The sequence below is a fragment of the Mercenaria mercenaria genome, chromosome 12, assembly GCF_021730395.1.
Source record: "Mercenaria mercenaria strain notata chromosome 12, MADL_Memer_1, whole genome shotgun sequence".
NCBI lineage: Eukaryota > Metazoa > Mollusca > Bivalvia > Venerida > Veneridae > Mercenaria > Mercenaria mercenaria.
The window spans coordinates 15,325,523-15,349,385 of record NC_069372.1 but is presented as its reverse complement, the minus strand read 5'-3'; the positions used below and the strand labels follow the sequence as shown (position 1 = coordinate 15,349,385).

General features: G+C 35.5%; 2 protein-coding genes across 3 annotated transcripts; both read left to right on the top strand.

Annotated features, from left to right (window-relative positions):
• Positions 1-5,502: 5,502 nt before the first annotated feature.
• Positions 5,503-11,377, top strand: LOC123534618 (mitochondrial translation release factor in rescue-like). The gene is made up of 3 exons (XM_045316934.2): positions 5,503-5,567; positions 9,399-9,582; positions 11,171-11,377. The coding sequence occupies exons 1-3, from the start codon at positions 5,503-5,505 to the stop codon at positions 11,375-11,377; spliced, it is 456 nt and encodes a 151-aa protein (XP_045172869.2).
• LOC123534617 (uncharacterized) lies at positions 9,459-22,604 on the top strand. Of its 2 annotated transcripts, XM_045316932.2 has the most exons (10): positions 9,459-9,582; positions 9,872-10,011; positions 11,171-11,387; positions 11,772-11,815; positions 14,668-14,741; positions 15,357-15,448; positions 16,402-16,507; positions 17,392-17,505; positions 18,544-18,752; positions 19,378-22,604. In XM_045316932.2, the coding sequence occupies exons 4-10, from the start codon at positions 11,772-11,774 to the stop codon at positions 19,564-19,566; spliced, it is 828 nt and encodes a 275-aa protein (XP_045172867.2). In that variant the 5' UTR covers positions 9,459-9,582; positions 9,872-10,011; positions 11,171-11,387; the 3' UTR covers positions 19,567-22,604. The 2 variants fall into 2 exon arrangements, with proteins under 2 accessions (XP_045172867.2, XP_045172868.2); XM_045316933.2 differs by lacking the exons at positions 9,459-9,582; positions 9,872-10,011 and having other exon boundaries at positions 11,279-11,387; positions 11,772-11,801.
• The last annotated feature ends 1,259 nt before the right edge of the window (positions 22,605-23,863 follow it).

Here is a 23,863-nt window from a genome sequence, read left to right as displayed (position 1 = left end):
CCCTTTCCCTCTCAACAAGAGGGTACTAACCCATCCATTACCTCAAAATGTTGGACCTAAAAATGCACCAGAGGCCATGATTTCATACCTGTATTTCAAAAATTTCCAGGGGAGAGCCCCCTGACCCCCCACTCCTCCAATAAAAGTTTTAACAGTTAAATAATGAAAATAATGAAATAAACTAAAAAAAATGACAAAATGTTGCAACATGCGCAGTACGTTGGAGAATACACCTCCCCTCCCCCTTAAATGCATCACTGACATTGATATTTTGTGGCGAAAAAAAAAATTAGGGCCAGTGGAAACCCTGACTAAAGTAGGGCTTTCATACTGTTGCACTGAGGGAATGAGTGTCGTCACGCTCTATGTATAGAATGCGATAGATGTTGCTTGTCAAAATAATTTACCATTCCTACAGAAGTCATTGTTCCCAAGTTCAGAAAAGACATTTTGAGTTAATGTAAATTCATATTTGGTTACAAATATTAGACCAAAGTTGGTAAATCTAAATTATATAAGTGTGACACAGTGCACTGACATTCAAAATAAGTGATATTTTTCAAAGCTGATATTCTTAACTTTATACTCACTCTTCTTTTAATAGATTAATTTAAATAAAATAAGGTTTTATCAGGAAAAGAACCAATATGTCTATAGGATACTTTGCACAATGCTTTCTACATTTAGTTATGCTCTCTTGCATTTATTCTGTCAAATTTTTTAATAAATTACTATTGTTTTAGTTATTCCATATTTTGAAACCGGATTTCAAGCTTTTAACTCGGTGATTGAAATCTGAATTCAAAGTAAAATAAAGTTGCAGAGGCATTGAAATTATAACCAGCATTTAGAAGCTCCTCAGTCGACATGTCTATTTTTAGCTCACCGGTCACATAGTGACAAGATGAGCTATTGTGATCACTCTTCATCCGTCGTCAGCCTGTCCGTGCGTCAACAGTTTATTGTCTGCATGATAAAGGTTTCATTTATGATTTTATTAGCTTGACTATACGAAGTATAAGGAGAGCTATCCTACTCGACCCGGCGCCGGCGCCTTTCTGCATCCCCACCTTGGTTAAAGTTTTTTTACACTTTCTCCTTTTTCAACTTATCTCTGTAATTACTTGATGCATTTGATTCAAACTTGAAATACTTATTCCTCATCATCATTCACATCATCTGACATAAGGGCCATAACTCTGGCACCAGTATTTCATGAATTATCCCCCCTTTTCACTTAGATTTTCAGGTTAAAGTTTTGAAGCACTTTCTCTGTTATTACTGAATGGAATCTCTGTTATTACTGAATGGATTTGATTCAAACTTAAAATAGTTGTTCAGCATCATCACCCACATCATATGACACAAGATGCATAACTCTGGCACAGTTATTCATGAATTATTTCCCTTTTTACTTAGAATTTCAGGTTAAAGTTTTATGCACTTTCACTCTATCTCTGTTACTGAATGGATCTGAATCAAACTTAAACAATTGTTCAAGATCATTACCCTTATCATATGACACAAGGTACATAACTCTGGGACTAATTTTTCATGAATTATTTCCCCTTTTTATTTAGAATTTTAGGTTAAAGTTTTGATGCACTTTCACTCTGTCACTGTTATTACTGAATGGATTTGATTCAAACTTAAAATAGTTGTTCAACATCATCACCCACACCATACTTCAAATCACTTGCCCCTCATCGATGTGGGTTCGAGCCTCAATCGGGGCATTGAATTCTTCATGTGAGGAAGTCATCCAGCTGGCTTACGGAAGGTCGGTGGTTCTACCCAGGTGCCCGCTCGTGATGAAATAATGCACAAAGGGGCACCTGGGATCTTCCTCCACCATCAAAGCTGGAAAAGTCGCCATATGACCTAAAATGTGTCGGTGCGACGTTAAACCCAACCAAAAAAAAACCAAAAAAACTTATATAGTGTTTTGATACTTTTAATCTTTACCTCTCTTATTACTTATGTTGATATTTTTGACATAGACTCAGGCTGTTGTGCAATATCTTCATCCACAATTGGAGTCATTAAACACTCCAGTGACAGCTCTAGTTTCCTCAGATGTGCCCAGTTTCACTATCCAGCATCGAAATAGTCGAGCGTGCTGTCTCCTGTGACAGCTCTTGTTTTAACCAAACTTGCACACAACTTGTATCACCATAAGATCTCGGTTCCTTTCTTGAACTGGCCAGATCCAATGATGGGTTCCAGAGTTATGGCCCCTGAAAGGGTCAAAATTAGCTATTTTGACCTTGTCTGCACAAAAGCAGCTTTATTTATGATTTGATTTTTACCAGACTTGCACACAATTTGTATCACCATAAGATCTTGGTTCCTTTCTTGAACTGGCCAGATTCCTTGATGGGTTCAAGAGTTATGACCCCTGAAAGGGCCAGAATTAGCTATTTTGACCGTGTCTGCACAATAGCAGCTTCATTTATGATGTGATTTTAACCAAACTTGCACACAACTTGTATCACCATTAGATCTTGGTTCCTTTGTTGAACCCGCCAGATAGGTTCCAGAGTTATGGTCCCTGAAAGGGCCAAAATTAGCTATTTTGACCTTGTCTGCACAATAGCAGCTTCATTTATGATTTGAATTTAACCAAATTTGCACACCACTTGTATCACTACAAATGCACTGGCCAGATTCCATCATGGGTTCCAGAGTTATGGCCTCTTGAAGGTCCAAAATTTGCTATTTTGGCTTTTGCAGCCATATAGAGACTTCATTTATGATTTAATTTGATACAAACTTCCAAAATATCTTCAACAACAATAAATCTTGGATTCCATGACGAATCTGTGAGATCCATTTATAGGTTCCAGAGTTATTTTATATCTGATTACCTCCCCTGATTGTAATCAAAATGGATTTATATCACTCAGTAAGTCCTTATAGGACTTATTTGAAATTTCATTATTGTCATTAGTTGGACTGAGACAATCAGGGTAGATAATTATGGACTGATTTTATGTCAGATTACCTCCCTTTATTTCAAATCAAAATGGGTATGTCTCCGTACATTTTGTAACTAATGAAGATACTGATCTGAAATTTCATTTATGTCAACAGATGGGCTTGGAAATCAGCAAAGATACATATTGACTGAATTTATGACAAATTACCTCCCTTTATTTTTTATCTAAATGAATATACCATAGCAGTCTTAATGAGAATGGTTTCAAATGTTATTTAAGTCTTCCAGGGTAAAAAAATAGTCATGATAGTACAAAAATGTAGCATTTGAGCCTAGGACCCTAAAACTTTGTATGGAAATTGTCCTTGACTAGGTCAAAACGGACTGTTATAAGAAAATGTTTATCTTGATGATCTTTTATGTGTATTCCTATGTGCTCTATGGCAAAACTTGATAATACCATCATGGCCCTCTTGTATTCAGCAAGAAAGAACTATGACATCGGGTTTGTTCTCAATTGACCACCTCACGTCAGTCGACGTAACTATTTATATTTATATTGTTTTATAAATTTGTAAGTAAAATAGTGTTGTGCCTTGTTGGTTAGTCTGCATTTTGAATAATTCTTTGTATCAGTCATACGAAAATGTAAATTTAAAGAAAAAAAATATTTCACATAATTGCAAAATATGCTAGGTTGTTGGCAATCTGAATGCAAGCAGGAGGGCCCCAGATAAGATGCTTATTAGCATAAATTATGCTTTGAAATAATGTATAATATATGCATATCTGATAATTTTTAAGCATATAAAAACATATAAGAAATTACAGAAACACACACAATGACTTCTTACTAGCGTAAACAAAATCTGAATCATCTAAATGCTTTACGTTACAGAGCATGGTCAGCATTAATTCTCCAAAACGGAACATACACACGCATTGAATGGTACTCTATAAACCTAAGTTAAGCAATATTATACACTCAATGCATGCGCAGATCAAATGACTGTGACTCAATGCAGACCTGGAGCACTGGTATAAATAACAGATTCCTGTATATACCAGATTTAAGCAGTTTAAATGAAAGTATCTTAAATGTATATATTTTGTAACCATGGTGATACAAACCCAAACCTTTAGTCAGTATATTATACATATTATACACTAAATGTGTGTGGAAATGCAATAATTTGTGTATTTTTGCCATGCGCTCCATTTGATAATCACTTTCAGACATTCGCAACAGAACACTCTAGCTCTGCATTGAGCAACATCGAAATCAGATAGTTGGGAAACAATATTGATAGTACGGTAGTGTATCTTAAAGTGGTGTCGATTTAAAATATCAACTTCTGATGTGGAATAAACAAGAAAATGTCTCTTTCTAAGAATGTAAAAAGTGAACAAACACTGTACACATTTTATAACCAACAAAAATGATCCCCAAAACATATTTAAAAGTATATTGAATATTTTATTGGAGTCAGTAGCGAGTGGTTTAAGCCAAAGCAAGACATGGCAAGCCAAGGATAAAAAGCAAAAATGAAACTGAACTGCAAACAGATTCATGGGTGTTGCACCCAATAATATATTATAAAACTGATTTCTGTTGGGTTTTTTTTTTTTGCATTTTATAATTTTCCTGAGTAAAATTACTCCCAGTAAATTTCAGATTTTGCAATTATACTCATTCACAAAAATGATGATGAGTAAATACTCATTGGCCCCCCCAGAAATATCTGGACCTTTGTCTTATCAGTTCTAAAAATAGAAAATACAACAGTTGTATACAAACACAATCTCTCCTATTAACAGCCCCTATTATCGAAGAACCAAACAACCTGTAACTTATCTGAATAGGAGAGATTATGTTTGCATACAAATCCCATGTTATTTCTATTTTTATAACTGATAAGACAGAGAGCGGGTGGGCAGACGCCGAGCGTCCATGTTTTTTGTAAACAGTGATGTTTTTCTAACAGCTTAAACTTAAACTCTTAAAACACAAATGATATCAATATTTTTTTTATCAATGGAAAGGATATAAAACAAGCAATTTATTGATTACTTTTTATTATTATTTCGAAAAAAAATGGATTAACTATGAACATTGAACTTATAGCGTTTTTTTCTAAAAGTTTGAACATCGCTACGCCCCTATTAGAAATCACATGTCATTTAAAATGGATATTCATTTTAAAAAGATATTTAAATGAGATAATATGAAAATTGTAAGCATTTCAAAACTTTTTGAATTTTTAAAATCCATAAATGAGCATAAAAGTTATCAAACATTTGTTTTGCCCACCACCAAATAAACAGGTTTTAATGCGTGACGTCACGGCGATCTCTCCTATAGGCAATATCACTAAGGTAACGTCAAAGTAAGTCTCTAGTAAAAATCACCAGAGATGAAGTTTGATCTGGTAAAAGTTGCTGTATTCCTTTTTAGAGGAAATAGATTGGCTTGTTCAAGTATCAAGAGTGTAATGGCAATCTTGTTTTTCTTGCCGGCAGTCACACTGTGGTTCTGCATTGTTTTTCTATAATATTGCAGATAGATGTCAGTCTGGAAGACACTCGGTGCTAGTCTCCACTCCAGTAGAACTGGACTGAAATTAACAAGGTTAGTATCTAGTAGTACTTAGCTCTGACTTCGGCTACCCCAACTTGGCAGACTGTAGGTACATGCAATCAGTTTTTTACACACTATTACCAAGCAGTATTGCAACATTTGTGCTTAGAATAAGTAAAATCTGCCTAAGAAAGGGAAATATATGATATACACAATAGGGAAGAGTCGTTATAATCAGATTCCAATTTCAGGCATAAAATAAACACTAACATTGTTTCCAAGGTACAATGTTGTCACTGGGATTTGCATGTAATTCAGTTCTTGGTTTAATGTTGTTTGGGTGTCTGTATCTAATTTTGTTCCATAAGAAAATATTGTCTCGTATAAATACATGTTTGTGTGTGGCATGTCATCAGACAAAGACTTTTCGAATTTTTAGCTCGACTATTCGAAGAATAGTCTAGCTATTCTGCTCACCCTGGCGTCGGCGTCGGCGTCACACCTTGGTTAAGTTTTTGCATGCAAGTACATACAGCCATCAGTTAAAGGCATATAGCTTTGAAACTTATTTTTTCTTTTTCTAGGTCAATTACCAACCTCTCTGGGTCAAGTCCCATAACTCTGACATGTATTTTGAGCAAATTATGCCCCCTTTTGGACTTAGAAAATTTTGGTTAAAGTTTTACATGCAAGTTACTATCTCCAAAACTAATGCAGATATTGATTTGAAACTTCACATGTGTCTTCAGGGTTATAAAACTAGTTGATAGCAGCAAGTTCCATAACTCTGACCTTCATTTTGGCCAAATTATGCCCCCTTTTGGACTTAGAAAATTCTGGTTAAAGTTTTGCGTGCAAGTACATACAGCTATTTCTAAAAGGCATATAGATTTGAAACTTATTTTTTCTTTTTCTAGATCAATTACCAACCTCACTGGGTCAAGTCCCATAACTCTGACATGTATTTTGAGCAAATTATGCCCCCTTTTAGACTTAGAAAATTTTGGTTAAAGTTTTACATGCAAGTTACTATCTCCAAAACTAATGCAGATATTGAATTGAAACTTCACATGTGTCTTCGGGGTTATAAAACTAGTTGATAGCATCAAGTCCCATAACTCTGACTTTCATTTTTGCCAAATTATGCCCCCTTTTGGACTTAGCAAATTCTGGTTAAAGTTTTGCGTGCGAGTACATATAGCTATTACTAAAAGGCATATAGATTTGAAACTTATTTTTTCTTTTTCTAGATCAATTACTAACCTCACTGGATCAAGTCCCATAACTCTTACATGTATTTTGAGCAAATTATTCCCCTTTTTGGACTTAGAAAATCCTGGTTAAAGTTTTGCGTGCAAGTACATACAGCAATTACTAAAAGGCATATAGATTTGAAACTTATTTTTTCTTTTTCTAGATCAATTACCAACCTCACTGGGTCAAGTCCCATAACTGTGGCATGTATTTTGGGCAAATTATGCCCCCTTTTGGACTCTGAAAATTCTGGTTAAAGTTTTACATGCGAGTTTCTATCTCCAAAACTAATGCAGATATTGAACTGAAGCTTCACATGTGCCTTCGGGGTTATAAAACTAGTTGATAGCAGCAAGTCCCATAACTGATATGCATTTTGGTCAAATTATGCCCCCTTTTGAACTTAAAACTCTTTTGATATTTAACCTTTTTAGCTCGACTATTCGAAGAATAAGTAGAGCTATCCTACTCACCACGGCGTCGGCGTCGGTGTCGGCGTCGGCGTCACACCCTTGTTAAGTTTTTCGTACCAGTCCACATTTTGACAAAGTCTTTTGAGATAAAGCTTTGAAACTTTCAACACTTGTTTACCATCACCATGTCCAGTTATAGGCAAGAGTACATAACTCTGTCAAGCATTTTGACTGAATTATGGCCCCGTTTGACTTAGAAATCTTGGTTAAGTTTTTCGTACCAGTTCATATTTTGACAAAGTCTTTTGAGGTAAAGCTTTGAAACTTTCAACACTTGTTTACCATCACCATGTTCAGTTGTAGGCAAGAGTACATAACTCCATCAAGCATTTTGGTTGAATTATGGCCCCTTTTTGACTTAGAAATCTTGGTTAAGTTTTTCGTACCAGTCCACATTTTGACAAAGTCTTTTGAGATAAAGCTTTGAAACTTTCAACACTTGTTTACCATCACAATGTCCAGTTGTAGGCAAGAGTACATTACTCCATCAAGCATTTTGACTGAATTATGGCCCCTTTAGACTTAGAAATCTTGGTTAAGTTTTTGGTACCAGTTTATATTTTGTGTAAAGTGTTTGACATATGGCTTTGAAACTTTTATATCTTGTTCAGTATAATAGTCTCTATCAATAGGCAAGAGTACGTAACTCTCTCATCTTTTTTGGCTGAATTATGGCCCTTTTTGAACTTGGAAATTGGTTCTGTTTTGTAAATGTCCATGTTTTGTCAAGACTATTTGACATATGGCTTTTAAACTTTAAACTCTTGTTTATCATTATGATTTCCATCTGTAGGCAAGAGTACATAACTCTGACAATTATTTTGACTGAATTATGGCCCTTTTTGGACTTTGAAATTTGTTCAATTTTTCTTACAAGTCAGCGTTTTGTCAAAACTGTTTGAACTGTGGCTTTGAAACTTTTAACACTAGTTTATCAACATGATTTCCATCTGTAGGCAAGAGAACATAACTCTGTCAACTATTTTGACTGAATTATGGCCCTTTTTGGACTTAGAAATTAGTTAAATTTTTCATATTAGTCCATGTTCTGCCTAACATATAACTTAACATATTTGCCATCATGGTCACACATTGCCATTTAGTGCAAGACTAATCGAAATCCACAAATACAGGAACATTTTTTGTTTAATCCATTTTTTTGTTTAGTCTGAAAATCTATGGAAATATTTTGACTCCATTCTTCAATCAATTCTTCGAATAGTCGAGCGCGCTGTCATCCGACAGCTCTTGTTGGGTGATATTTTCCTGCTTCTGGGACAATATTTCGAATAGTCGAGCTTGGCTGTCTTACGGACAGCTCTTGTTCTAAATAAAGTACATGCTGTAAATCAGACAGGTTTTTAGCTTGACTTTTCGAAGAAAAAGTAGAGCTATTGCACTCGCCCCGATGTTGGCGTCGGCGTTGCTGTCGCCGTTGGTTAAAGTTTTTGATAAAGTCAAATATCTCTGTTACTATCAAAGCTATTGACTTGAAACTTAAAATAGTTATTTACTATCAAAGTCTACACCAGGAGAAACAATCCCCATAACTCTGAATATAAGTTTGACAGAATTATACCCCTTTTTAACTTAGAATTTTTGGTTAAAGTTTTTGATAATGTCAAATTTATCTCTGTTACTATCAAAGCTATTGACTTGAAACTTAAAATACTTATTTACCATCAAAGTCTACACCAGGAGAAACAATCCCCATAACTCTATTTTGAATTTTGACCGAATTATGCCCCTTTTTAACTTAGAATTTTTTGTTAAAATTTTTGTTAAAGTCAAATATCTCTGTTACTATTAAAGCTTTTGACTCGAAACTCAAAGTAGTTATTTACTATCAAAGTCTACACCAGGAGGCACAATTCCCATAAATCTGGTTTGAATTTTGACAGAGTTATGTCCCTTTTTAACTTGGAATTTTTTTTACTGGCAAAGCTCTAATTCAGAGTCAAGCACTGAGAAAAGCCGAGCGCGCTGTTTTACGGACAGCTCTTGTTAAAAGTAGGTATGGTTGAAATAAATGCCAGGCACGTTCAGAACCATTAAGCTATAAATAACTGCAGTTTGAAAAATGTTTAATGGGAAACCTGTTACTACAATGTATATCTGTCTCCTCCATTTCACAATGTATGTCTTGTTCTTTAAGTCCACAACTACAAGCTTCTGTTTTGTTGCGACCAGTATCAAAGAAGACGTACGCGTGGCCAGAATTGAAGGAAGACGACATAGAGGAAGAGTTTATTCGAGGAAGTGGACCTGGGGGACAAGCTGTCGCAAAGACCAGCAACTGTGTACAACTAAAGCATATACCTACAGGCATTGTTGTTAAAGTAAGGCACCTATAATGAGTTTGCTTGCTGTTTTAAAATATTTTTTTCAAGTAGTTCATTGTTTCTCTGTTTTATTTTGGAATTATTTTTGAACAACTTTATTTTAGGATCATAGAAAAGTTATTTTTCTGGTGATTAATTATCTATAAAAGCAGGTGTAGTGAAAGTGTAGTATGTAATAAAAAGTTATCAAACATCTGTGATCAACACGTTTGTAGTCTACATGTCTGTAGTGTACAAGACTCAGCTGTGGTCTACAGATCTGTGGTCTACACATCTTGGTCTACAGGTCTGTGGTCTACACATCTCTGGTCTACACACTTGAGGTCTACACATCTGTGGTTTACACATCTGTGGTCTACACATCTGAGGTCTACACATCTGTAGTGTACAAGACTCAGCTGTGATCTACACATCTGTGGTCTACAGGTCAGTGGTCTACACATCTGTGGTTTACACATCTGTGGTCGACACATCTGTGGTTTACATGTCTGTGGTCTACACGTCTGTGGTTTACACATCTGTGGTCTTCATGTCTGTGGTCTACAAGTCTGTGGTCTACATGTCTGTGGTATACACATCTGATGTCTACACATCTGTGGTTTACACATCTGTGGTCTACACATTGAGGTCTACAGGTCTGTGGTTTACACATCTGTGGTCTACAGGTCTGTGGTCTACATATCTGTGGTCTACACATCTGTGGTCTACACGTCGGTGGTCTATAGGTCTGTGGTCTACATATCTCTGGTTTACACATCTGTGGTCTACACATCTGTGGTCTACACGTCTGTAGTCTACATATCTGTGGTCTACACATCTGTGGTCTACAGGTCTGTGGTCTACACGTCTGTGGTCTATAGGTCTGTGGTCTACACATCTGTGGTTTACACATCTGTGGTCTACAGGTCTGTGGTCTACACCGAAGGGAGGCATATTAGTTTTCAACTGTCAGTCCGTTCGTTAGTTCGTTAGCTAGTTTGTTCGTTCGTTCGTCACAACGTTAACATTTTGCATGAAGACACTTTACTCGCAAACCACTGCACCCAGGACCTTCAAACTACACGTGCTGATAGTACTTATTGAGTACACGACCCCTACTGACTTTGGGGTCACCAGGTCAAAGGTTTAGGTCACAGGGGCCAATGTTACCTTTTTGCATGAAGGCACTTTACTCGCGAACCACTGCACCCAGGACCTTCAAACTTCACATGCTGATAGTACCTACTGAGTACACGACCCCTACTGACTTTGGGGTCACCAGGTCAAAGGTCAAGGTCACAGGGGCGAATGTTAACTTTATGCATGAAGGCACTTAACTCGCAAACCACTGCACCCAGGACCTTCAGACTTCACATGCTGATAGTACTTATTGAATACACGACCACTATTGACTTTGGGGTCACCAGGTCAAAGGTCAAGGTGCTGCGGGGGCATTTGTCACCATTAGTGACAGCTCTTGTTTTCTGTCTAGAGCCAGCAGTTTTGATTTTCATCTAAAGATTTTTATTCTCACATGACATGCATATGAATTGACTGCTTAACAAAATTTTGCATAGTTACGAGAGACATTTTGTACATTTCGCAGAGTCACGAGACACGAGCACAGTCCGAGAACCGGAAGATAGCGAGACAGAAACTTGTATACCAGCTGGATATACTGTACAACAAGGACAACAGCTTTGATGCTATAAGCAAGAGAGAGGCCGCACAACAGAAAAAATCCAGGGAGAACAAGGCCAAGAAACGGCAGGAATTAAAGAAAGAATTTAAAGCAAGAGAAGGTTTAGATTAAAAAAAAAACAGTAAGTGTATTGTATTGAGAAGATTACAGAGCAGATACATACAAGGTGGAAGTAGTTTTTGGCAAAGTGATGAACTTTGTAAGGACTGCAACCCTGTATATGGCTGCTGACTTTGAATCACTTGTACTTCAAAACTTTTGGTTCACCCATTGTTGTAAAATATTTCGATGCTGGCTCCTGAGTACTTGATGAGTAATTTCTTTGTTAACACATTCATGTCTCCCTGTGCCAGTGGAAAACAAAAAAGAAAATGTTGTTTGGCCTGTTTTGTAAAGTGAAAAATGTTTGGTTAGTTGTCAGTTTAAAACATCAGTAAAGGACATTAATAACATTTTCATGTGATGCAATATTTTCCTTTGACATGCATATCTCTTGATTTTTCAGATGAGTACAAAAGAAAGTGAAGGATTTCAGGTAACAAAAGATCTGTAAGTGTTGTATGCGCTGTAGCATCATGCTTTCATATGTACACAAGTGATATATTTTATAGCATTGATATAAATGTACTAACTTACAATAACTCTTTATAGCCAGTCTTTGCAACTTCATTTTGGCTTGATCTGTTAAAGCTCTATAATGTATTGCACATACTTCATACTGTACAGGGATGTTCAGTCGTGTTGTTTTTATTTCCAACTATATTCACAGACTTTAAATCAGATTCAAATTTGTAAAACAAAAAAAAACTATATTTATTTGCATCTTTTTTGTTGTCATTTATAACTTGGAAAATAATTTATGATGAAAACTTGATCTATATTCTACATTTGTAGCCCACCATCATCAGATGGTGGGCTATTCAAATCACTCTGCATCTGTGGTCCATCGTCCTTCCATCTGTCCTTCCGTCCATTAACAATTTCTCGTTATTGCATCTCCTCAGAAACTACTGGGGGGGATTTTGACCAAACTTTGTCAGAATGATGTATTTATACCCTAGTTGAGTCCCCCTGAAAATCAGACTGGTTCAACAATTTTTGAGTGGGTTATGGCCCTTTGTTTATTTTTATAATTTACATAGATTTATATAGGGAAAAACTTTGAAAATCTTCTTGTCCAAAGTCACAGGGCTTAGGGCTTATATATTTGAAATGTAGCATCATCTAGTGGTCCTCTACCAAAGTTGTTCAAATTATCCCCCTAGGGTCAAATATGGCCCCACCCCAGGGGTCACATGGTTTATATAGACATACAGGGAAAAACTTTAAAAATCTTCTTGTCCATAACCTACAACATTCAAATACAGTGTATAGTTTTGAGTGGCTAGATGGTCCTTGACATGAGTTGACCTTGTTCTTGGCCTAGTGACTTACTTTCACATTTCTGTAGCTACAGCCTTCAAATTTGAACCACATGCATAGATTTGTGTATCGAAATAAACTTTGACCTTAACATTGACCTATTGACCTACTTTCACATTTTTGAAGGCTTCAAATTTGACAGGCTTCAAATTTGGACCACATGCATAGTTTTGTGTTCTGAAATGAAATTTGACCTTGATTTTGACCTGGTGACCTACTTTCACATTTCTTAAGCTACAGCCTTCAAATTTGGACCACATGCATAGTTTTGTGTACCGAAATGAACTTTGACCTTGAGATTGACGTAGTGACCTACTTTCACATTTCTTAAGCTGCAGGCTTCAGATTTGGACCACATGCATAGTTTTGTGTTCTGAATTGAAATTTGACCTTGATTCTTTACCTAGTACCTACTTTTACATTTCTCAAGCTACAGCCTTCAGTTTGAAGCACATGCATAGGTTTGTGTACCGAAATGAACTTTGACCTTGAAATTGATCTAGTGACCTACTTTCACATTTCTCAAGCTACAGCTTTCAAATTTGGACCACATGCCTAGTTTTGCGTTCCGAAATGAACTTTGACCTTGAAATTGATCTAGCGACCTACTTTCACATTTCTCAAGCTACAGCTTTCAAATTTGTACCACATGCATGGACCACATGCACAGTACCGAAATGAACTTTGACCTTGATTTTGACCTTGAGCTAGTCTTGAAATTTGGAACATTCAAAAATGGCTCGATTGTGGGCGCCAAGATCACTCTGTGATCTCTTGTTACAGTATTCAGACACTTTTGTGTCATTATTTCACCTTTTAATATTTTATATAAGTTACATGAAATTGTTAGAAAAAAGGTAATTAAAAGTAAAATTCACTCTAAATATTCTAACAAGTTATAGTTTGACGTCTTGTATTATCTCATTGAATACATTATTCTAAAATGCTTTCTTCTGTTAAAACACTCTTACGCTAGAATGACATCACGTTAAAGTGCAGTGACATCAATGTTTTTGTTGCGACCAAGAAAGAGCGCTATTCTACTGTTTTAGAATAAGGGCATATTAGAATCGAAATAATTTTTAGCAAAACCGTGTTTTAACACTATTTATACACTCAAGCGGTAATACGTCATACAAATAATTTATTATGCCCAACGTATAACCACCCATCGTGCATAAATAGTGTTAAGGCATACTTTTGCTATAAATTATTTCTTAATTGATATACTCAGAAGAATTGTTTAAGGAAGCAAAAGATCTTTAATGTGACACTCGTTCTCTTGGGTGTGAGCAAACTTCCCAGTTCAAATTATTTTGTGCAGAGCATCTTCAGTGTTTGACATTTGGGCAGTTAGTGAATTGTTTATAAAGAACTACATGTATTAAGTTTATATATTTTAAATCAAGGTGATAATTCTTTGCATTAATGATTAAACATTTGTAACTACTCATGTTGTTAGTGGTAAAAAAATACCCAGATATTTTGGTTTATAATTCTAAGAACATGTACAAAAAATGAATTCAAGCGCACTTGCTGGAGAACAAAATTGTGTGAAAATGTCGTTTTACTTTTAATGAGAATGTGCGAATTTAACAAACCATCAAACAGGCCATTTTAGAAAGAAACAGCAAATTCAAAGACATACATATACAGTCATTGCCATTATGTGACACAAGTTTAGGGACCAGAGAATGGTTACATGTTTTAACATTTTTTGTTTTGCTAACATAGATTGTAAATTGCCTTTGATAGGATTTTTAAAAAAAGGTTTGAGAATTCTGTGCTCAGTGCATAATAGAAATCATTGTAAACCATTTAATGCCCATATTACAGTTGTATTTTGTGTTTCAAATACATTTGTTCAATATGTTTCTAAATATTTCCTGCCAGAATAATTTTTTTTTTCTAAATGAAAATGTTCACAAGTTCAAATGTTATCAACAATTGTCAGAATTGGTTTAAATTATTTCTTTAAGTTACGGTGGAATGGTGCTGAAAACCAAAGACCAGAAGTTCCAATCTGCTGAAGAGTATGATACAAAACTAGCAGGTAAATAGTGAGCTTAGTGGTTTAGCTTGATGTAATGTAAAATCATTGTATTTTGTGAGCACAGAATTTTGTGATTTTTTTTAGAATAGCTTTTTCATAAGGTTGTGAATCTGAGGATTTCAAATTTTGAAGATAAATTATATGGAAGTTTTGATTGTTCGTTACGATTTTAATTTTGTGGATTGACTAAACCACAAGTCCAAAAAATTAGTCCGCTAAAATAAGTGATTTCACAGTAGCAATGTAAGTTGTCTGTGGGACCATAGATCTGTGTTCAATTATGTTACTGCAGTTAATGCAGATGCATGCCAAATTGTAAAATCACCATTACATTTAAAGTTCCTGTACTGTGATACACTACAAGTCATACAAGATGCTTATTTCAATCCAGCCAGTTAGAAAGTTTACTTAAGGCTTTTGATTATTACATATTCCTCCTATTGTCCCTCAAGCTAACCTGCTAAATATCTTTTGCTGAATGTTTAATGTTTGTTTCAGTTCATAAAAAAATGGAAATTAGTTACTAATTGAAATAAAAGAGGTGTAATATTTGTAAAAAAAAGACCTGCGCCAAAGCTTGGATTTATCAATTGTAAGTTTTGTATTTCCATATAGCTGCAATGCCCAAGTGGGAAGGTAGTGGTGTACGTGGATTCTGGGCAAAGATCTCACTGGAACATGCTCACGTCACTTCAGTATTTGCTAAGGTAACGATGTTATTTGTACAACAACTGAAAGGATACAGAGAAATATTGAATGTTGTGTTTTTACCATAAATGAATTTTATCCCATGTTTGACGTAGCGCGAGTGTAATAAAGTCATTAAATAAAAACGATAATACACTAGTGTAATAAAGCTTTGACGTTGACGCCGTTTATAGTAAAGGAGACGTTGGTCAAATTGACTTGTTTATATAGTAAAAGAAAGTAGAATTTTTAATGTTTCGACAGGAAAGGCTATGTGATAAAAAGAATATTACATTTGTGACTTTCCACATTGAATTTATTAAACTCGTTGAATAAAATTGATAAAATGCTCGGCAGAGCCTCGCATTTTATTATTTTATTCAACTCGTTGAATAAATACAGTATGAAAAGACACTCATGTAATATCCTCTATATAAAAGATTACTTCCTGAAATGTTTCTTTCAAAGAATTATTACAGGAAAAGAAAAACTGACTTGAACCTAGGACTTTGGACAAACAGTTAAGATCTTTGACTCCAAATCACTTGTTCTTCATTTTGTTGGTCCCAATCTTGTTATGGTTATTATGTGAGGAAGCTTCATCCTGGCTTGCAGACATTAAGTTGTTCTACCCATGTGCCTGCCATTGCCTAAGATACTGCTTTTAGGGGCACCTGGGTTCTTCTGCCTCCGTCAAAAGTTGGAAAGTCTCCATATGTCAATAAACTGTGTTTGTGTGGCTTAAAACTCGACAAAAAAAATGAGGAGGTGTGGTCACAATGTTGTGTGGATAGTAATAAAGGCTAATACAGATAAAAAGAGAATAAAAAGAGTTTCACGCATGACAAAATTAGATCAATCTATTACATATACTTCAGTTTGCCATATGAGACAAGAACTAGTTGTGCAATAAAAATTGCAAAAGGAAAATTTCCTTTGTTTTCATCTAACCAATTATTTTATACGATTTTAGTATGGCTTAGACTTTCATCATGCTCAGTCAGGATATGTGATGATGGCAAAATGGTTGCCTACCAGTGAACCTAGTATGGTACCAGAATATGCCAACCAGTATCTAGGTAACACATACATAACTTAATAAGCCAATCAGTATCAAGATAATATTTTATATTCTTAAATATGCCAGTCAGTATCTAGGTAACGACTTGAATGTATACCCAGGGCTCTCGCAAGTAGGCGACTTGAGCGAAATAGGTGCTTTGGAACTTCAAACTTTGCTCGAAACTAACCTCAAAGCGAAATGTAAGTTGCCCGATTTTCTTTGATATCCGCATTCGCTAATTACCGCCACCCGGACTGTTGACAATTTGCACGGTGCTGGAGGGAGAAGTGACGTCTCCCAAAAAATTGGACCTAGCTAGACCCCTGATACCTTTATATATCAACAAATCTGTAGAAAACACTTTCTGTATCTAAATATGCAAGCCAGAATACAGTTGAATGCCAATCAGACTTGCTTTCTACATTTCACTAACAACTTAATATTTTAATATCGTATTGTCTGTTATAGTACTCCTGACACTCTTGCCTCAAATTCTACACCCCAATTATACCTTCCTCCCCCACACCATTTTTTTTGTAATTTACATTTTTCACACTAAAAAATATGTCATTAAGTTTCTTAGTATATCCCAGATGCACCCTCCCAACTTATCCACTAAAAAACAAAAATAAAAAAAAAATGGCATTCTAACACTACGTGATATATTTGATAAAGTGTCTTATTATCCATCATTCCACCCTCCCCTTAGAAGAAAGCAACAACAGCCCCCTCCTAACTACTTACCCGAAGCACAAAGATACTAAAACATGTTCAACTTTTCTGTTGCGTTCACTGTTTTCCATGCTTTTCGCTTCTCTGTTGGAAAGCATTTTGAAAGGTTGACTGCACTGGATTCTGACAGTTCTTGTAACTTGTTGAAATGTATTGTTCTTTATTCAGGTGTGGCAGGATTTGTTGTGAATGAAAAGAATCAGCTGCTAGTAATACAAGAAAAATATCACCCTGGGACTGCGAAAGCAAAATGGAAACTGCCTGGTGGACATTCTGATAAAGGTAAGTTTTAAGAGAAATATCACCCAGGTAGGTTGTAGAGGAAATATTGTCCTGGAAGTGAAATAGCTGTATAGGAAATGCCTGGCTGACAAGCTGATACAAGTAGGTTGTTGGAGAAATATTGCCCTAGAAGTGAAATAGCTGTATAGGAAATGCCTGGCTGACAAGCTGATACAAGTAGGTTGTTGGAGAAATATTGTCCTGGAAGTGAAATAGCTGTATAGGAAATGCCTGGCTGACAAGCTGATACAAGTAGGTTGTTGGAGAAATATTGTCCTGGAAGTGAAATAGCTGTATAGGAAATGCCTGGCTGACAAGCTGATACAAGTAGGTTGTTGGAGAAATATTGTCCTGGAAGTGAAATAGCTGTATACATAGGAAATGCCTGGCTGACAAGCTGATACAAGTAGGTTGTTGGAGAAATATTGTCCTGGAAGTGAAATAGCTGTATACATAGGAAATGCCTGGCTGACAAGCTGATACAGGTAGGTTGTTAGATAAATTTTGCCCTGGAAGTGAAAAACCTGTATAGGAACTGCCTGGCTGACATGTGATACAGGAAGGTTGCTGAGTAATATTACCCTGGAGCTGCCATGGCTATATAGGAACTGTTGCCTGATGGACATGCTGATACTGGTAGGTTGTTGGAAAAATATTGCCCTAGAAGTGCTTCAGCTATATTGGAAATGGTTAGACATGATGATACAGTAAAATTATTACCCTTGAACTGCCACAAATATGTATAAACTGCCTGACTGACATTCTGATACTTGTAGGTTTTTGGAGAAATATTACCCTGGAACTGCAGCAATACATAGGAACTGCTCGGCAGACCTGCTGGCACTGGTACATCGGAATATCCTTGCAGGCATGCTGATACAGATAAATTATCACTGTTATCACTGTAAAAGTCATTTGAGGTGATTTTACAGCAATGAAATTGAATGTTAGAATGTCATTTTGTCTGTGCTTCAGTGTAAAAAATGTCTAATCTTTATGGGGCATTATTTTATGCATGTTTCATTTATATTTCAATAGGTGAAGAAATATTTGAAACTGCCCAACGTGAAGTGCGCGAGGAGACAGGAATAGAGACAGAGTTTGTGGGAATTATATCTTTCAGACACCAACAAAACTATAGATACGGATGTAGTGATTTCTACTTCATCTGTGTAATGCGACCAATCAACAGTGACCAAAAGATTCAAGTTTGTGAGCAGGAAATAGCAAACTGTAAATGGGTAGATGTAAGTGTATATAGGTGTCAAAACATCAGTTTGTTTATGTTTGTGTGTTTGTCTAATCACAGACCATCAAGTTTAAAATAGATGTTAGTGTTATACACTTCAATAATAACAATTTGTAATGCCAATAACCAGTGATTACATTTGTCGGATGTAGTTTGGTAAATAAGTTTGTTTTTTTCATTATGCTGAAAGGGTGTAAAGTTGAACAAAAGAAGAACAGCACCTTTACATAGTCAATTTAATGTTGAAGTATGTAACTTTTATTTTGAAATGATTGTGATACACACACATCTAGCTTATTATTAACCCTTACCCTGCTAAATTTCTATAATGAACTCGTCCATCTTTCAATTTGGACACCATTAACAGTTAAAAGGGATGCTTATCAAAAAGATACTGACTGAATGGCGAACAGTGCAGATCTTGATCAGACTGCAAGGATGTGCAGGCTGAACATGATCTACACTGTTCGCAAAAGGCTGAATCAATCGTGCCCAGCATGATAAGGGTTAAGAAATTGTTTCATGAATGTTGTTTTAACTGTCATATATCATGAAATTAATATTGTCCCTGAACATTAGCTAGCATGTTAAAACATCTAGTTATGTCCTTACTGATGTTTCAGATTGATGAGTACCTGAATGATCCAGATATAACAGACGCTAACAGATATTTTACACAATGTTACAAGGACAGTCTCACCAGTGGCAACCAGCTGATAGGTGCATCACCTGTACAATCATTCAATAGAAAAACCACACATCAGGTGTACAGTATACAGACACCTAAACACAAAGAGCATAAACACTTGTGATATACTGATCGTTTAGTTATAATTTTGTAAAATTGTTAAGTAATGTGATTTTCATCCTTGTTTTGAGAAAAAAATGTTTATCAAGATAGCAATGATCTTTAGCTCACCTGAGCATAAAGTGCAAATGATGAGCTTTTAGGATTGTTGGGTATCCATCTGCAAGGTAACTTAGGTTTTTTTTAAAGGAATATCTACTCTTAAAACTGCTAAGTCAATTTCATTCAAAGGTTACAGGAATGTTCTATGGATGGTAGATGCCCCATTTTCAGATTCCTTTAAATTGAGGTCATCAAGACTGAATGCTCATTTCCATAACAACTGGGAAAAAGTTCTAAATGTTTTTTCTTGGAAAACCTAAGGCCTAATTTCAAATAATTTAACAGACATTTTCCTTGGTTGACCCCTATCAAATACTTTCAATTATCACATTTTGTTAAAAAGAAAAGCAACTATGTGGCTGGCAGTGGACATAGCGGGTATCTGTATATAAAGGTAGAAACTTTGAAAAGCTGGTCAGAATAATTCAGCTGGAATGTCTATAGGTAACCTCTCTGCCAAATTCCTTCAAATAATTCCATTTCCTTAATAATCATGGAAATTAGGGGGCAAATTTAGCTTATATAGCATGTTACATGTATTTGAGAAACTACTGTTCTGACTTAGGCATAATGGTACAGACATGTTCCTTCAGTGACCTATTGAACAACTCTTTCACATCACTCAGCTTTGTTTTAAAAAAAGGCAAGTTTTCTGTATATATATGTACATAGTAGGAACAAACTGTTCAAATTATTCAAAATTGTCAAGAACAAAGTAACTAGAGTTAACAATAGAAAAATCTTCAAACATCATCTCCTAGACCTCTTCCCTTTTCAAAAAAATTCCAAAGATATATTTCTTGGGTGACCTTCTACCAAGAGTTTTCAAATTTTTATGACTTAAAAATGAAAAAATCTTCAAATGACTTGAATTTTTTAACTGCTGTTACAGTTCAGAAATAATTTCATGTATATATTGACTTTTGGTGACCAACTGCTTAGATACTTATTAGTTCAAATTAGTCTGATTCATTTAAAAAAAGTATGGCCACGAGATGGTGAGGTCACTTTTCTCTTGATGTACATGATATATTGAAATCGTCACCATAGAAACTTCATAATTGCCTAAGTCAAAACTCTATCATAATTGTTGTAGCCATCTTTATCTAAAGGAAAACATGCCTTCTTTTCCCTTTATGTCCATATCGATTGTTTTGAAAACCATTGAATCTGCAGGTCAGTTTTTGAAGTTATTGGCCAAAATATTTTTCATGACTACCAAAATTGCTAACAACCTGTCAGTAGGGGTGCGTACCGGTTCTCGATTTGTAGCGAATACTGGTATTCAGGGTTCGATTGATACATTGGATCAAACGTTCCTGTATCGATCAAAATATCGGTCAAAAACAAACATGTAGTTGTAGTTGGTAAATTTACTAAATGGCCTCAGTAATAATTCTCCTCCAGTTAGCATACTTTGTTTACTCTGGAAATGCTTTTTTACAACGTCACACCTGACAGCCAGTCAGTGTTCAACAGTATCCGAAAAATGTAAGTATATGGTACCCAGAACAGAACGGTAATTTTTGCAGTGATGATTTTTTCGTCTGCAAATTCTAAGCGTACTAAACAAATTAAGAATAAATCTCTATGATAAGCATGCTGCCACCAATAGTAAAGTCTGGTCATACTTTAATGAAACTATTGGAGGTGCAGACTGCAGAGCAAGTTCTCTCCACCTCTGGAGATATACTGTCTGCAGAAAGGTCGATGTTGGATGCAAATGCATTAGATTGCATGATTTTCCTAAAAAAAATACACCCAGGTCATGTGATTTTGTCGCAGAGTAGACTAACCTTAAAAGTTATTAGTCAATAGTATTCAATACTAGTAGTAAAGTTCATATTGCACTACTATAATGGTCTTGTACTCTGTTATTATTTCGTTAGAAAATATCATATATCGAATATCGATCATTTTGACCGATACGCACCCCTACCTGTCAGAGCTTTTAAACTTGGGGTGAGTGAGGTAGGGCCACAATGGCCCACTTGTGTTTTAAAACTGTCATATAAGCAGCTTTAAGTAGGTTACAGTGATATTTTATACAGGACATATCCAGGTCATTTTAAAGGGTAATATATTGAGATTTTTAAAACCTTGCAGTTTATTTTGTCTTATATTTTAAGTTAGTAATCCATAGACAATTTAGGTCCGATTAAGTGATAGAGGTATGAAAATGTATACTGCATTTACTACTAACACTGTATGTTTCGAGGATTTCCTGTCTATTTACATTGATTTGACAATGTGTCAATTGATTTATTTCTTTGTATTGAAATGTTACTTTGTGGTAACCACATAAATGAACAATCCTTTCTACAAATTTGGAAATCTTTCCCTTAATTTTACTTAATACATTTATGAATTTTTGAAGACACTTCTAATCAGCACTATCAAGCTTGAAACAGGAAAACAATATACCTTTGTGTAGCAGTAACATTTAAGATAATTGCTCAGATACTAAAAGGTTCCCATCATTGTGTGGCATTTGCCATTACTTGACAGGCTGGGAACCTTGTCTTCTACCTCCATTAACCTTTGCCATGCTGGACACGGTTTGTTTTGCCTTTTCAACCAGTGTAGTTCATGATCTGCCTGCACATCCATGGAGTCAGATCATGATCTGCTCTGTTTGCCAGTCAGTAATAATAAGAAATACTGTATTTCTTTTGGTAGATACCCCTTTTAGCAGTTAATGGTACTGTCCAAATTGAAAGATGGATGAGTTCATTATAGAGCAGGGTAAGGGTTATTCTAGGTATTTTATTGTTTTCAGGGCACAAAAAATGAATTCTACTCCGATAATCTATTGAGTATTTATTTTAGATTGTTGTATTTGAACTGTCAGTATTTAAACTCAGTTACTGTGATTATAGGGCATGTTGTAAATGTAATCTGAAAGTAAATGTAGATACAATAAAAAATGTTCAAATTTTACCTTGTAGAATTAGAACTATGAATGAAATTTGATCTGCATAGTGGATAGAATTGCAGGGCATAGATTTTTTTTATATGCTAACATTTTAAAGTCAAAGTAAGTTGCAGGCTACATCACTTTTGAAGCCATTCAGTTTTGTTTATTAATCCCCCGCCATGATTGGTTGGAGGTTATAGGAATGGTCTCCGTCCCTAACATTTTTTGTCTGCTCTGTATCTCTTAAATCTCCTGAAAGATTTTCATGAAACTTCGGTCAAGTGATCACCTCATCAAGATGATATGCAGAACTAATGTGTCAGCCATGTCAGCTTAAGGTCAAGGTCACAACTCTAGGTCAAGGTTTCAGCCTTTAATTTTGTGTTCGCTTTGTATCTTCTTAACCTGTTGAATGATTTTCATGAAACTAGGGTCAACTGATCACCCCTTAAAGACAATGTACAGAACTCGCAAGTCAGCTGTGTCTGCTCAAGGTCAAGGTCACAACGCAAGATCAAAGGTTTGAGCCTTCCAAATTTTTGTGTGCGCTCTGTATCTCCAACACCCCTTGAAGGATTTTCAAATTCATTGATGTTATCTTACTTGGACCATAGAAAAACTTACTTAAGGGTTAGAATTATGCTTTGAGAAACAAAAAATCGAACAACACCAAAGCATAGAAGGAAAGAGTTGTTTAACATGAAAATTGAACAGCATGTAAAACATGTATATTACTAAACAAGTGTCAGTATACTGATATAAACATTGAATTCCGGAAAGGACTGTCTAAAGGGGCCCCACTTCCGGACAGTCAAATGCCTTTAAAAACTCACCATTTTCAAAGAATTGTTACACCTGTTCGTTTTGATGCATTTGCAATAGCGTGCGAGTGGTGAAATTTTGCATAACAAGGTGGAACACAGTTTTCAGCAACTGTATCTTTATTTCTTTACAAATGGCATTCATGATCAAAGAGAGGAAACTTTTTCTGAATATTTTAAGTACAAATGGCATTCATTTTCAAAGGGAGACAATTTTTTCCGAATATTTTAAGTACAAATGGCATTCATTTTCAAAGGGAATCGACTTTTTCTGAATATTTTAAGTATCCGTCAAGAAAAAGTTGTCTCCCTTTGAAAATGAATGCCATTTGTAAAGAAATAAAGATAAACAATTGCTGAAAACTGTGTTCCACCTTGTTACGTGAAATTTCACCACTCGCACGCTATTGCAAATGCATCAAAATGAACATGTGTAACAGTTCTTTGAAAATGGTGAGTTC

What these genes read in the sequence shown, in the direction of transcription:
- LOC123534617 (XM_045316932.2), top strand. Translation starts at nt 11,772, where the DNA reads ATGAGTACAAAAGAAAGTGAAGGATTTCAGGTAACAAAAGATCT. An exon ending in TTTCAGGTAACAAAAGATCT is followed by an intron (nt 11,816 to 14,667) that starts GTAAGTGTTGTA and finishes TATTTCTTTAAG; the next exon opens with TTACGGTGGAATGGTGCTGA. An exon ending in TGGTGGACATTCTGATAAAG is followed by an intron (nt 17,506 to 18,543) that starts GTAAGTTTTAAG and finishes ATATTTCAATAG; the next exon opens with GTGAAGAAATATTTGAAACT.
- LOC123534618 (XM_045316934.2), top strand. Translation starts at nt 5,503, where the DNA reads ATGTCAGTCTGGAAGACACTCGGTGCTAGTCTCCACTCCAGTAGAACT. An exon ending in ACTGGACTGAAATTAACAAG is followed by an intron (nt 5,568 to 9,398) that starts GTTAGTATCTAG and finishes TTGTTCTTTAAG; the next exon opens with TCCACAACTACAAGCTTCTG. An exon ending in CTACAGGCATTGTTGTTAAA is followed by an intron (nt 9,583 to 11,170) that starts GTAAGGCACCTA and finishes TACATTTCGCAG; the next exon opens with AGTCACGAGACACGAGCACA.